This window comes from Oryctolagus cuniculus, chromosome 7, assembly GCF_051225735.1.
Source record: "Oryctolagus cuniculus isolate XC-2025 breed Fujian yellow rabbit chromosome 7, ASM5122573v1, whole genome shotgun sequence".
In the NCBI taxonomy this organism is placed as follows: Eukaryota; Metazoa; Chordata; class Mammalia; order Lagomorpha; family Leporidae; genus Oryctolagus; species Oryctolagus cuniculus.
This window is the reverse complement of record NC_142873.1, coordinates 56,509,847-56,525,914: the sequence shown is the minus strand read 5'-3', so window position 1 is coordinate 56,525,914 and position 16,068 is coordinate 56,509,847. Positions and strand designations below refer to the sequence as shown.

General features: G+C 42.2%; 1 protein-coding gene across 2 annotated transcripts in view; it reads right to left on the bottom strand.

Moving 5' to 3' along the window:
* Positions 1-16,068, bottom strand: part of TRIM33 (tripartite motif containing 33) — a 149,764-nt gene that overhangs the window by 30,797 nt on the left and 102,899 nt on the right. For both annotated transcript variants that reach the window (XM_017345956.4, XM_017345957.4), the window contains exons 7-11: positions 15,102-15,248; positions 13,729-13,846; positions 12,182-12,456; positions 11,367-11,531; positions 985-1,185 (exon numbers count right to left, since the gene is read on the bottom strand). In XM_017345956.4, the coding sequence (XP_017201445.2) occupies positions 985-1,185; positions 11,367-11,531; positions 12,182-12,456; positions 13,729-13,846; positions 15,102-15,248 (906 nt within the window). The remainder of the gene's footprint in view (positions 1-984; positions 1,186-11,366; positions 11,532-12,181; positions 12,457-13,728; positions 13,847-15,101; positions 15,249-16,068) is intronic.

Here is a 16,068-nt window from a genome sequence, read left to right as displayed (position 1 = left end):
GATGAAGCTTGTGGCTCTTGGCCAGCCAGGGCCACTGCAGCCATTTGGGGAGTGAACCAGTGGATAAAGATCTCTCTCTCTCTCTCTTACAAATAAATGAATAAATAAATTCACAGTAATTTTCAAATAATTTTGTAGTTACAGACTATCCTTTAAAACTCTTATACAAACTCATTAAGCAAAAGAACAGATTAAACATCTCTGCAGCCACAGAAAGAGTCAATGGTTCTATTGTCAGCAGTTTCACTGCTCTTTGCTCCCATGGCAACCCATAACTCCCACATAACTCAGACAATGCATAAGTTGATTTAGTATAATCCTTCCAGGTTATATTCACATTTAAAAATAAAATGTTTAATTCAAATGAATCTGCAAGATTTCATAAGTCACTGAAACGTATTTCTTCAGGAAAATGTCACAATGATAAAAAAGCAAGAAGCCTCCGAGTCCCCTCCTTACCATTACTTCCCCTTTCAGTACATTTCTCCAAAGGGCCTGATACCTATCTACAGTCTCCAGCCCTATCCTTGTTCAGTCCAACCTGCTTGCATAAAAGGTTGACCATTCATTTTGGACCTAAGAGAAGAATGACAAACACGTGACCACATTTTGGTCCTGGGTCTCCTCACTGACCCTAAACCCATTCCATCTCATACAAGGTTTGCCAGTTGGGCAGGTGGTATAAAGGAAAGAACTAGCCTATTAGCAAGGCTGACATTAACTCATTATTATATCTCTGTTTATATAGTCTCATAATTTGCTATTCATGCAGCCTATAATTTAAAAATATTAAGGAATGCTACTTTTAGCATACTAACTCTTCAATACGCAAACATTTCTACTTTACTTTTTAGAAATTTCAAAGAAATGCTGGTCCTGAATAGAATTAAAAAAAAAAAAACAAAAAACAACAACCTTGAAATATACAATTACTTCCCTAATTAACATGAGGTTTTAAATGCCTCATTTAATTTGAATACAAACCTGTATGGGTGGAATATCTGGCAGTGATGGAAGGTTTTCTGGATTGGTAACTGAGGGGATAAGCTCTATTGCTGTAACAGATGGGCTGGTAGGACCTCGGTTTGCATTTGCCATAGTTGCTGTAGTAGGGCTTGTAGGGTTGATTGTGGTGTTGTGTACCGATACAACAGGAAAGGGTCCAGCATGTCCTGGGTTTGAGTGCTGTTAAGAAAGTAGACATTATCAATTATCTCATTGGCCAAGATACCTAAACATGAACAATACCTTTACAAAAGTTTTAAGAATTCTTAAGGGCTTGATACCTGTGGTTAAGAAACAAAGAAATGGGCCCTCTCAAATGTATGCAGAAAAATAGCTCAAAGTTAGTCATTTCATTTTTCTATTGTGTAGTATCTAGGGAAAAACAGACTTACCAATAGTTTTCAACCTATCAGTCTGGTGCTATGATATTATTTCAGAACAAGGAGATCTGGAAGCCTCCAAGTTTTTAAAGAGCAAGCCAAGAAATCCAGTTATGTTTATATTCCTCTTTGACCTGTAGGGGGTATTTCCTAACAAAAATATTTGTATCATGTACTTGCTACGATAGAAAGAACAATTATCATTTACAGAAAGGAAATATGACACCAGTTCCTAACTCTAATTCTATGTGTCTACTCTTGGTAATTCAGAAATGGGGATAATGAGACTTCATTCCTGCATCACTGTGAGGACTATTAGGAGGAACATTTAAGGTAACACAGGTAGAAATCTATGGGAAACAAATTATTATACAAATGTAAATAAATCATTTGAAATATTGAAAAACTAAAAGCACATTCACAGTTATTTCTTTAGGAGCACTCCTGAAGTCTAAAGACAACGTTCTGAGATGGTGAGTCCGATTCTGTAGCTTCTGCACTCCTTGAATGGTATGCCTGGCCCCTCATAATAATTGAACTGAGGTGTACGTGGTATATGAACAGTTTAATGAAATTAATGCCTAAAACTTGAATCCCCATATATTAAAGAAAAAAGGAGAAAGGAAAGAGAAAAAAGGAAAAGATAAGAGAGGGGAAGGGAAGGAAGGGAGGGAAACAATTTTCCTGAGAATGTACATGTTCTGCAGGATCTTCTTTTCCATTTCTCTTCCCTCTACCCTTCTCCCACTTGACAAAAGAACAGCACGCCCCTGACTCATTCCTAATCTTAGTCTGAGATATTGTTCCAGCATGAAAGAAACTACAACCAAAGGTTCAACTGAAAATAATAGTGTTGAATTTGAAAAGTGACTGCCTCTAAACCCTGGGAAAGAAATTTCCAAATGGATTGTAATAATGTGATGATCAACAAAAATGAAGGCTCAAAGAACCTGTCACTGACAAAGAATTTTTAAAGTTTTGATTAGATAAACATGAATTTTTTTTGCAATTTAGAAAACATTCAAATAATTGAGGAATATAAAATAATTTTAATCCTCAAATACATATTTTTGTAAACAAATTTCCTGAGCACCCCATGAAAACAAAACAAAAAAAACTATTAATAAAATAAATGCTGAATTCCTACTCTAACAATAAACAGGAAACAACATACAAATATACATGAGTGAAAAGAAGGTGGCTGGGGCTGTCGATGTGGCGTAGCAGGTTAAGATGCTGCCTGCAGTGCTGGCATCCCATGTGGGTGCCGGTTTGAGTCCCGGCTAGTCCACTTCCAATCCAGCTCTTTGCAATGGCCTGGGAAAGCAGAAGATGGTACAGGTCCTTGGGCCCCTACACCCACATGGGAGACCAGGAAGAAACTTCTGGCTCCTGGTTCAGATTGGCACAGCTCCGGCCCTTGTGGCCAACTAGAGAGTAAACCAGCAGATGGAAAGATGGAAGACCTTTCTCTCTCTCTGCCTGTACTCTCTCTGTGTAACTCTGACTTTCAAGTAACATAAATAAATCTTAAAAAAAAAAAAAAAAGGTGGCAAAGAAGCTCCAGCTATCCCAATGAAATGTATAACTAAAATATTTCATGTTTTCTAATATTCATTATTTAGGAACAATGTAATAATTGAGCCCACAGAAGAATTTGATAACAGACTTATTGTTGTTGCAAATTTAACAAAGAATTTTGTCATTGAAATAAACATTTTTCCCACAGACAATTACAATAGGTTTATTATGCCTATCATGCATAAATATATTAAGATCTAAATGAAAAGAGGAAGGAGGAGTAGAATTCTAGTCCAAGGAGAAAAGGCTATAAAATTTCAACTTTCAAAAGAGCTTGCAATGGTATTTGAGATTCTAGATAAATTATACAGGTGGGGAACCTTTCTTCTGTTAAGGGTCATTTGGATATTTGTAACATCATTCATGGGCTACACAACATGATCAACTTAAAACTTAGCTGCTATAGATTTATGGAATTTCAAGCTCCTCCTGCGGTTGCCTTGGCAGGGCCAGATGAAACGATTTCATTGGCTTTATACAACCCATAGGGAGGACATTCCCCATTCCTGGTAAAAGAATGCTATAAAGGTTTTACCTTATAATGTAAATATTTACAATAAACTTTGTAAAAGTATGACTTTTGCAACTATTTAAATTAATAATAGAAATTTTAAATGAAGGTCTTCAAATATGAAGGAGTACATATTTTTTAGATAGTATAGAAGTACTTGGGTCAAAATCCTGCAAGACCATTATTCTAGGACAGTGTTTTTCCAACTTAAGGATACACACTGACCTCACAGACTTTGTAAAAACTTACATAACTTAGTAGTGTCCTACTAGAAACTGTGATGCAGTCATTATGGCTTGGCCCATTCTGACAAAGTTCCCCATTCCACCCAAGCAGACTTGGACTTCAAAGTGGCCTTTACAGCATGTTTTGAGAAACACCACTGTTTTTTTGTTTTGTTTTGTTTTGTTTTGTTTTGTGTGGGGAGCCATTGCACGGCGCCCTAAAGATGGCGCCGGCTCCTTTCCCCCAGAAGGACTGGCGAGAAACAAACATCTCCTAATAAGGAGATGTTTGAGCTCCCTTCCGGCTTCCGCGTTGCTGTACCAATCAATGCTTGCCACTTGGCCGCTTTTGATTGGTGCGCGGATGGCTATAAGAGGGAGGGGAGAAAAAAGGGCGCGAGATTCAAAGTTTGAAAGAGGTTCCTGAATAAACTGCTGGAAGAAGAGTTCGGGTCGTGTCTTCCTTGCTGGTCGAGGGACGCGACAACTGGTGGCCCGTACGGGGAACATCTCGAACGCGAACTCAGAACTTCCTGCAGTCAGGGCAGCGCTGGTAAGTCCCCCGGGAAAATAAGGTGGGGATCCGCGATAAGAGCGGGCAGTCCTGCAATAATAGCGGGAGGGTAGTTCTGCGATTAAAGCAGAGGAAGTTCTGCGACAAAAGCAGAAGGAGCTCTGACCCGTGGCCAGGGAAGGAGCGCAATTTTTGACGATGGGTAATTCACAGTCCCATGAAATTTTTCTGGCGCTGAATGCGCTGCTTCGGGAAAACGGTTTGAAACTTAAGCCTAGTACGTTGCATAGGTTTTTACGTAACTGCGATACCATTGCACCCTGGTATGGGGTTTCGGGAAGCCTTACTATCCCTTCATGGGACAAACTAGGCAGGGATTTGGATTTTGCATTTGAACAGGGTAATCTTGAAGGGGGAGTGAGACCAATATGGAAGTTAGTGCGAGCATGCCTCGAGGATGAGCAGTGTAGTGAAGCTATTCTGAGCGGTCAAGCTGCCTTGGAGGAGCTTCAGGAAGAGCGCTCCGAGAGAGCTGCCAGTGAAAAAGGGAAAACTTTGAAGGAGAGTCGGAAAAGAACTAGGAAAAAACTGTACCCCGATCTTTCCGAGTTGCGCAGCCCCTCCTTAGTAAGTAGTTCTAGTGCAGAAAGTAGCTCAGAAAGCAGCAGTGAGTCTGAAGAGTGTGGCGATAACAAAGAGTCTGATATAAAGCAAGTACGGGAATTAAATCGGCAAATGAGGAAATTGCAATTAAAAGGAAAAAAGGAACTTAAGCATGGTACTTTCAAGGGGAACTTAGGGGAGGAGCCTGAAGCCTCTCCTCCTCAGTATGAGCCTGTATCCGCGCAAGAAAGAGGGCGGACTTTCTGTCCAGGAGTCTGGAAACAGGTTGGTGCGGAGTTGTTAAGTGCCTATCCTGTCTTCCAAGATCCGCAAGGGCAGAGGTACGAGGAACCCCTCGACATAAAGATAATCAAATCACTAGCGGAGTCAGTAAGAGCCTATGGCATCAGCGGCTCGTTCACGCTGGCTCAAGTAGAAAATCTTCAAAGATACTGCATGACTCCAAATGACTGGAGTGGGTTGGCTCGTGCTGCATTGTCACCAGGACAATACTTAGACTTCAGAGCTTTCCTGATTGACTTTGCCAATGAACAAGCGGCAGAAAATGCAGCGGCAGGGAATCAGCATTGGGACAGAGATATGCTGCTAGGCATAGGGAGATTCGCTAACCAGCAGACAGGTTACCCACATGCAGTGTATGAACAAGTTAACAAGATAGCCATCAAGGCTTGGAAGTCTATACCCAACAGAGGAGAGGTAAGTGGGAATTTGACAAAGATTACACAGGGACCCACCGAGCCGTTTTCAGACTTTGCAGCGCGCATGGTGGAAGCTGCGGGTAGGATTTTTGGAGATCCAGATCGCGCCATGCCGCTGATAGAACAGTTGGTTTTTGAGCAGTGCACTAAGGAATGCAGAGCCGCTATAACACCATGGAAGAGCAAAGGGCTTCAGGTATGGATAAAACAATGCAGGGAAATAGGAGGGCCGCTATCCAACACTGGCCTTGCTGCAGCAGTCCTTCAAATCACGAAGGGCAATAGGGGATCAGGGAACGCTGGAGCATGTTTCAGCTGTGGAAAAATGGGACATATGAAGCGGCAATGTCCGCAAAGGGGAAGAGGCAAAGAACAAAGACAGGAAGGACCAGGAATTTGTCCAAAATGCAGGAAGGGAAAGCACTGGGCCAACGAATGCCGCTCGGTAAAGGACATTGACGGCAACGTCCTTGTTTCTGGCAATGGTGGGGCGCGTCCAAAAAACGGGCAGCGGGGCCCTCGTCCCCAGGGCCCGCAAATATATGGGGCATTCGAGAGTCAGCATCAGGGCGCCCATCAGGACCAACAGCAGGGGAGGCAAAGTCAGTGGCCCAGCTTCAGACATCCCAGAGACCACGGAGAGCCACTGCAGGCTCTGCAGGCCTGGACCTCTGTGCCACCGCCAGACTCATACTGACACCAAAAATGGGAGTGTAAGCCATTGAGTCAGACTTTCAGGGACCCCTAGAGGAAGGGACAGTGGGATTGTTGTTGGGACGTTCATCCTCTACCTTGAAAGGTCTCATAATTCATCCAGGAGTCATAGATTCGGATTATACTGGCATGGTGAAAATCATGGTTGAGTCCCCTAGAGGTATAACAGCTATTAATCCAGGAGATAGGATTGCACAACTTGTAATCCTTCCTAGCAAGCATTTGCAGTTCAGTGCATCAAAGAAACAACGAGGAAGTGAAGGCTTTGGATCCACAGGCGTAGATTGTACCTTCTTGTCTTTAGAACTAGACCAGAGACCAACCTTAAAGATAAAAATAAATGGAAAGGACATTCTCGGCCTACTAGACACAGGTGCAGACCGTAGTATCATCGCCTCCAAGGATTGGCCTCCAAAGTGGCCTAAGCAGGCATCCTCACAATCCCTTCGGGGACTGGGATATTCAGAAACTCCTGAGATGAGCGCAGTAATGCTGCGCTGGGAGGATGCAGAGGGACATTCAGGCACGGTGCAACCTTATGTTTTGGATTTACCTATCTCTTTATGGGGCCGAGACCTTTTGAAAGACATGAACTATAAATTAAGTAATGAATACTCCCGTGTTTCTCAAAAATTGATGAAGGATATGGGACACCATCCGAATTATGGAATAGGAAAATTCTTACAAGGAAGAAATGAGCCCACTGAAGTAGTGCAGAGGCCTTCTCGCCAAGGGCTGGGTTTTTCATAGGGGCCGCTGAGGAAGGTATTCCCATTACTTGGAAGCACGAGGACCCAGTGTGGGTTCCTCAGTGGCCTCTGTCCTCAGACAAATTGGTCGCAGCGCAGCAATTGATTCAAGAACAATTGAATTTAGGACACATTAGACCCTCTGTATCGCCTTGGAATACTCCTATTTTTGTAATAAAAAAGAAATCCGGGAAGTGGCGGTTGCTACATGACTTGAGAGTTATTAATATGCAGATGCAGGTCATGGGGCCGGTGCAACGTGGGCTGCCTCTTCTATCTGCACTTCCACAGGGATGGCCCATAATAATAATAGATATTAAAGACTGTTTCTTCTCCATACCCCTACATACAAAGGATTGTGAAAGGTTTGCCTTTACCTTGCCGGCGTGCAATCATGAGCAGCCTGACCAGAGGTATGAATGGGTTGTGCTTCCACAGGGCATGGCTAACAGCCCCACAATGTGTCAGCTATTCGTGGGTCAAGCGATTGGGCCTTTACGTAAGAGATTTTCTTCCCTAAAATGCATCCATTACATGGATGACATCCTCTTAGCAGCAAAAGACGAATTCGTATTAGATGATGGCTTTGCATATTTGATTCAGTTGTTAGAAAGTAAGAAGTTATTTATTGCCCCTGAAAAGGTTCAAAAAGGAAGCATTGCAACTTATCTGGGATCCTGCATAACTAGTACTCAAATTGTTCCTCAAAAGGTGGAATTGCGCAAAGATAGTTTAAAGACTTTAAATGATTTTCAGAGATTATTAGGAGATATAAATTGGGTTAGGGGTTATTTGAATCTTCCCAATTATGAACTTAAGCCACTTTATGTCATTTTGCGTGGTGATTCGGCATTGGACTCACCGCGGTGCTTAACTCCGGAGGCCAGGGAGGCCCTAGAGAAGGTAGAAAAGAAATTACAGGAGGCATTCTTATGCAGAATGAATGAAAATCTGCCATTGTCATTATGCATTCTCCCAACGCTTAGCCAACCTACAGGGCTAGTATGGCAGGAAGGTCCGCTTTTGTGGATACATCCAAGGAGCTCTCCAGCCAAGTCTATTGAGTATTATCCGGCAGCGGTGGCAAAGCTAGCACTGGAGGGTTTGCAACAATGTTTACAATATTTTGGAAAATTGCCGTGTGAAGTGATTGTTCCTTATGATGCCAAACAAGTCAACGTCCTATGTGCTCTTTTAGATGATTGGGCAGTGTTTCGCTGTGGGTTCCCAGGCTTTATAGACAATCATTTACCAAAAAGTCCATTGTTACAATTCTTTAAAGAACATCCAGTAGTATTTCCAAAAATTACAGCCGCTGAGCCATTACTAGGTGCTCCAAATATATTTACGGATGGGTCAAAAACAGGCTGTGGGGTTTATGTGGTAGAGGGTAATGACCCGGTATTTCATCAGTTTCAGCCAGGCTCACCTCAAGTTGTGGAGTTAAAAATAGTTATTGAGGTCCTTAAGCAGTGCTCTTTTGCCTTTAATTTGTTGTCAGATTCCTTATATGTGGTGAACGCATTAAAGATATTGGAAACCGCAGGGCCGATTAAACCTTCTAGCCCAATTGCATCCCTATTACATATAGCCCAGCAGTTGCTTTGGTCACGGAAAAATCCCTTTTTTGCTCAGCATATTAGAGCCCACACAGGTATGCCTGGTCCTTTATGTGAAGGCAATGCGCGAGTAGATCTGTGCACTAGACAGGAATTCATCTTTTTTACTACTTCCGCAGAGGCTGCTAAAGCTTTCCATCAATCTTTTCATGTCAACGCGCGCGCTTTGCAGCAGAAATTTCATCTTTCCCGCGCAGATGCCAGACAGATTGTACTTGATTGCGCTGACTGTGCTGTTACTCGTGCACAACCCAGTGTTGGCGTAAACCCTAGAGGGTTACTGCCTGGGAGAGTATGGCAGATGGATGTGACCCATGTATCGGAATTTGGGAAATTGAAATATGTTCATGTCTCAGTGGACACGTGCTCAGGCATTATGTATGCCTCTCCCCTCAGTGGTGAATCTACACGTCAGGTGATTGCTCATTGTCTGGATGCATGGGCCGCCTGGGGGAAACCCCAGGTGCTAAAAACTGATAATGGCCCGGCCTATACATCTCAAACCTTTACCACCTATTGCCAAAAAATGGAGGTTCAACTTGTCCATGGATTGCCATACAATCCTCAGGGCCAGGGCATAATTGAGCGAGCACACCGCACACTGAAAGAATATCTTTTAAAACAAAAAGGGGGAGTTGGCTATAGCCGCACCCCGAGAGAGAGAATTGCCTTAGTCTTATTTACAATTAATTTTTTAAATTTGGATGTGCATGGGCACTCAGCCGCGGACAGGCATCAGCAACAAGGAAACCCAAGTAGAGGGTTGGTAAAATGGAAAGATCTCTTGACGGGCCAGTGGCGTGGCCCTGATCCCGTGCTGGCATGGGCACGAGGTGCTGTTTGTGTTTTTCCACAGGATCAACATGACCCGGTGTGGGTTTCGGAGCGAGCGGTCAGGCGGGTCTGCCACGAGGAGAATCCTGCTGTTGCTTTTGATACTTCTGCCTCAAATGCAGTGGACACTGGCGGAGCAGAGATGGGGGATTCTATCAGTATTCCCAAAGCCGATGCCGAATTGGTCCGCGGAATTTGACTACACCTTGGAGCAACTGCGCCTTGCCCTGGTCACCATCAACTCCACGCATGTGGATGTCTCCTTCGCATCTGGACTGTCATCCCAGATCCAGCCATCTCCAGCCTGAAGGAGTGGGTGGGACTTGGAGCTTTGACGGGGTTGCTGTTACTTGTTGTGTTATTTTGCCTGTGGTGTTTGTGCAGGATGAGGACAGCTCATTGGCGGGAATTGGCCATGATAGCTCAAGCTTTTTATGCCCTTGAGGCTGGACAACTGCCGCAAGCATGGCTGGCCTTCCTTGAATGCTAGGCATGGGTGCAGGGTGCGAGGCAAAGCACTGCAGAGAGAACGAGCCATTATGTTCTCTGGAAGGCAAGTCTGTCTGCATGTGGGTTGGCATCCCAGATCCCACCCCCGCGAAAAGGATGCTGTTCCAGGTGGATGCCTGGCAGTGGGGGACAGACCCCTACCTTCTCCTGTAATCCTTAGATGCCTAGTTCTAAAACAAAAAGGGGGAACTGTGGGGAGCCATTGCACGGCGCCCTAAAGATGGCGCCGGCTCCTTTCCCCCGGAAGGACTGGCGAGAAACAAACATCTCCTAATAAGGAGATGTTTGAGCTCCCTTCCGCCTTCCGCGTTGCTGTACCAATCAATGCTTGCCACTTGGCCGCTTTTGATTGGTGCGCGGATGGCTATAAGAGGGAGGGGAGAAAAAAGGGAGCGAGATTCAAAGTTTGAAAGAGGTTCCTGAATAAACTGCTGGAAGAAGAGTTCGGGTCGTGTCTTCCTTGCTGGTCGAGGGACGCGACAGTTTTGTTTTGTTTTTGACAGGCAGAGTGGACAGTGAGAGAGAAAGAGAGAGAGAGAGAGAAAGGTCTTCCTTTTTACGTTGGTTCACCCCCCCAATGGCCACTGCGGCAGGCGCTTCTCCTGGTCTCCCATGTGGGTGCAGGGCCCAAGGACCTGGGCCATCCTCCACTGCACTTCCAGGCCATAGCAGAGAGCTGGTCTGGAAGAGGGGCAACTGGGACAGAATCCGGCGCCCCGACCGGGACTAGAACCCGGGGTGCTGGTGCCGCAAGTGGAGGATTAGCCTATTGAGTCGTGGCGCCTGCCCAACACCACTGTTAAAAACTAAAAGTGAACTTCATTATTTTATAACCAGAAAACCTATGTAAAACTAGCCTCATTGTATAATCTTATCTCTCATACAAATATAATCTACTCTTCAGGCCAAGATTATAAAACACATCTCTAAATATGCTTATTTTTAAGATTAAGAATATCTAAGAAATAACACTTGAAAAGCAAAAGAAAAATTATATTAGCAAGGTCTGTCACTTGCAAAGTCCTCTTCATAAATTAGGATCAAAAAGTCACATCAAAAGAACAGAAAAATTTCAAGAAACCAATGTTCAGATCTTGGCTTTATCATTATCTCTTGTAACTTCAGGTAAATCACAAAAACTTTTCCACTTCTACAAATTGAACAGTTTCAACTACATCAGGGATTCTTAACAAACAAAAATTATCAGTTTAAAGGGATCAAAAAGGTTCTTGAAATTGAATACAGAATTTCATTTGTATGTATTTTTCTAGAACAAAATGATATAGAGCATTAATTAAATTATCAAACATATTACCCCACCACCACCACCAACTGATCTTAAAAAAAAATTGTGTCTTAGTTTTAAAATTGTGTGATTCTTACAAATGTAACTCTAGGCATACTTGTCTTTGGAGGTGTGGCTGCATCATGGAATACTGAGGGCCGCTGTGCCTGGGTATTCCTGGTATTCTAGCAGCATTCTGAGCCAGTCGCATTTGATGGGCTTGAAAAGCTCCACAATTCATGTTGCCTCTTTGCATTGTTTGCACACTGATCAATCTTGGAGGCTATAAAGAACAAAAATGGCAATTCACGTAACAATTTTTAAAATAAATCTTTCAATTATAAAATATTATGGTAAAAGTAAATTAGTCAAAATAGAAGAGTACAAAAGGGTATAAAGGTTAAGTCATTCTTCTTTAGCCTCAATTCGAGAGAATTGATAATTTAACTAGTATTTGTATATCACTCCCAAATTTCCCTTTATTCTCTCTCAAGTGGTGGTGTAGGTGTATGTTTAAAAGCATATCAATATCATCATCTTCCATCCTCAAATAATAGCTTTCATTGTGGTAGGGGCAGGAGAGACAAGCAAATGGGAATGATTTGAACAACTGCCTGAAAAACAGATCAGATTTTGGGCAGAAGCAATCTGGTTCTTTGGCCACAGCATACATGGAACAAAAGAGATGTGATGCATAAGGATAAGAACTTGTGTACTTATAGAGTATTAGTGAGTTAATCTTGTTTCTCATAATTAGTTATTTTTGTGTTTATTCAAGGTTCCCCCATACTATAACAGAGCAAATATTTAAACTCTGTAACCTCTGATCACTAATCCTGCCAATAATTCAAGATGTGTAATTCACCTGTGTAGGATAAAATGTGGTCTTGAGATTTTTGTAATCTCTCAGTAATACAGTGACATAATACTGACCTGTTGTTGTAACATCTGAGGGGCTGCTTGTCTAGGATGCTGTTGTGTTGTTGTTGTTGTAGTCGGTACAGGTGCTGGTGGCTGTTGCATCCTCATCTGTTGCAACTGCTGATGTTTCTGTGCATACACTTGCTGTTGCATGTGCTGAAGTCGAAGCTGTGCTAAATTAATCTGTCCGGGAGTTTTACTAATGTGGTTTGTCCCTGGAGGAACTTGCCCAACAACAACATTAGGAGTATAACCAGGAGCTGGTTTACTCTCTATTACAAGATTACCTGAAAGATTTAAAAAAGAGAAAAACTTGCATATTACCAGCTAAATCAACTACTTTCCAGATTGATCACTATCTTTTGTTTCCTCTGCCAACTTTCAGCATCTCAAAGCTTCCAGAAGTACAGCATGGCTGGGAGCCACGTTGAAAGATAATGTTGATCAGAAATATAATATATTCAAAAGCCAAAAAATGGTTTGATTATTCAGAATAATATAATAATTGCTCCCCCCTTTTTTCAATTAATTTATGTATTTGAAAGGCAGAGATAGAGAACTTTCATTTGCTGGTTTTCCCCAAATGGTCACAACAGCCAGGCCTGGGCCAGGCAGAAGCCCAGGAATCTGGAACCTGGAACCTCATCTGTATTTCCAACGTGGATGGCCAGGGTCCAAGTACTTGGGCCATCTTCTGATGCTTTCCCAGGCACATTAACTGGATTGGAAGTGCAGCAGCTGGGACTTGGTCCGGATGTTCATACAAGATGATGGCATCACAGACAGCAGCTAAGCCTATTTACTTTTCATGTGAAAAGGCTACCTCTTTTCTAACAGCCCTCAAGAAGTGAATACCACACATGCCAGCTTCCTGCAGGCCCTCTTCCAGTGTACACATGGGCATAAACTCAGAAATTCCCCCAACCAACTGCTAATATCTATATATGAAACAGTATATAAAAACAGTATTTAAAAAATAGAGAGAAGGGGCCGGCGCCGTGGCTCAATAGGCTAATCCTCCACCTAGCAGCGCCGGCACACCGGGTTCTAGTCCCGGTCGGGGCGCCGGATTCTGTCCCGGTTGCCCCTCTTCCAGGCCAGCTCTCTGCTGTGGCCAGGGAGTGCAGTGGAGGATGGCCCAGGTGCTTGGGCCCTGCACCCCATGGGAGACCAGGAAAAGCACCTGGATCCTGGCTCCTGCCATCGGATCAGCGCAGTGTGCCGGCTGCAGCGGCGGCCATTGGAGGGTGAACCAACGGCAAAAAGGAAGACCTTTCTCTCTCTGTCCCTCTCTCTCTCACTGTCCACTCTGCCTGTCCAAAAAAAAAAAAAAAAAAAAAAATAGAGAAGGACCTAGAAATGGTACATATTAAAAAAAAAAACATACAAATTCAACATTGTTAAGACAGAATGACAGCAACAAAAATAAACATTATAGCTAAAGTGAGCTTCCAATGAATAACATCATTTTCCAAGTAGTTTACATTTTAAAGTTGAAAATTTTTATCTAAAATTTGCATTAGATGTTTTATCTTAATTTAGTTCCAAGTTATACTCACCTAAATTAACTACATTCTTTGCCCAGAAGGTGGGATCACAATGGAAACGTATTGCTCCATTAGCAGCAGGGACAGGATCACATCGTGCTTTCAAAATATGACGCAACTGGAAAGTGATCTTAAAGGGAAAAAGTCACATTAGTCTTAAAACTTACAGAACAAACATAAAAAAAAGCTCATGCAAAGACATCTTCAAAAAGTTCATGGAAAATATGTATTTTGAAAGAACTATAGGATTTCAACATTTTTTGCACCAAAATAAATGCACATTAACTTGTTGTAACATGTTGGACAGAATCTAGTTTGAGGCACTAAAAAGGATAGGCATTATTTTGAAAATAGCCCCATCAGAGCAACCTGAATTCTGCTAAAACTGAAACAAGAAAAGACATCAAATGTATAATTATGCCTGGGTAAAATAGGGATGAAATCATAGATGCTCCCCTAAAAGTTTATGTTGACCATGTTCCAAAAGTTGGCAGTTCAGAATGGGTAACTCCTTTTAAGCAGAAACAGGACAAGTAACCACAGAAACTACAGCCAATGCCACAGATATTTCCATTGGTTCAGCTTACAAAATTTTGATTGAAAAATCAAAGTGAAGGAAATTTTCTGTTTGATGTGTACCAGAACTGTTGCACCCTATCAGCTACAGACAAAAGCAGAGCTTTAAATTAAATTTTTTAAATAAGGGGTATCAAGATCCCAATGTGTTTCTTCTGAGAATTTTAACAGAATATGAAACATAGCTTTACTGGTACCTGGTCTTAAAACATCTTTAAGGTGTGCTCACTTTTCTTCAGTTAATAGTATAAAAAAAGACAGTACTAATAGAAATAAATTCCCAGCAACTCAGATTTTCAGGTAAGGCTAAATGCCTGGTGTCTTCACTCACAAAAAAAGTGCCTTGAACTTGATGGAGCTTATGTTGAAAAATAGTTTTATTTTATTTTTGTTTTAATTTCACAAACTTTATGGTATTCCATTGTACAGTTCCACAGTGTCAATCTCATATGAAAGAGATTTTATAAATATTTAAATTGGCAATCAAATCACAGCAAATATCCATGTCTATATTTCTGCTATTTCTGGTAACAAACTGCTTTAAGAAATTAGGTGTCTTCAAACAGTGCATACTGTATGATCTCACTTACATGAAATTCTAGAAAATGACAGAGATCAGATTAGTGGTTGCCCACTGCTGGGATAAAGGAGAACAAGCAAGTTTTTAGGAATGACGGAAATTTTCTGTGTCTTGAAATAGTGGTGGTCACATTTGCAAAAATTTAAATTTATACTTCAAACAGCAGTTCATGGAATATAAATATCTTAATAAAGCCAATCAAGAAAAACAAAGATACTAAGTGTCTCACCAGTCTCTTGCTGTATAACAGTGCTGTGCTGCTGCCACTAGCAATTGCCCAATTTGTAAAGTTCATAACGTGCTTCACCTGCCGGGATAGGCCCGTGATGTCATTCTGCTGCTGTAGTAACTTCATCTGTCTTTCTTTTGTAACATTCTGAAACAGAAAAAGAGCTCTGCTGAAGACTTCTGTATGAAGAAACTCAATCCAAATTACTGCAGATTGCCACAATACCTACATTTCTTTTAAAAATGAAATGAGTGTCAGCTCATTATTATTTAATGAGCCTATTATTGATCAGAGGAAAATTCACTGATAAAAGTAGGCCTAAAATTTGTCTGCACTAAACAGGACATTCCATTTACAGAAATTAATGTTGATTGATGTCTCTTTTCTTTCAGCACATAACATGTCTGTTAAAAAAGGCCTTCCTATTAGGTTAATCCAACATACAGAGTTTATGGCATAATGAGCTGACCTTTAGAAATTTTACACAATCTAAGCTGACTACACATTTCAGGCCAAAGAAAATGTTGTGTCACTAGTGCCACCTACTGGTAAGGCAAGAGGCTGAAGTTAAAATCTTGGAAAATAAAAAAGATAAAATTTCAGAACCCTTAAGAGGAAGAATTAGAAAAACGTTTGATATGATAAAAGCTCTTAAAGAACAGAAAGGAAGGAACCACTGGCCAGACTGGAAAAACCAAATACAGGGAAATGCTGCAAAGGAAAAATAAACTTCTTTATAAGAACTAAAAGTCGGCCGGCGCTGCGGCTCACTAGGCTAATCCTCTGCCTGCAGCGCCGGTACCCCGGGTTCTAGTCCCGGTCGGGGCAGCAGATTCTGTCCCGGTTGCTCCTCTTCCAGTCCAGCTCTCTGCTGTGGCCCGGGAAGAGAGCGGAGGATGGCCCAAGTGCTTGGGCCCTGCACCCGCATGGGAGACCACCTGGCTCTTGCTTGGGATCGGCGCAGCAC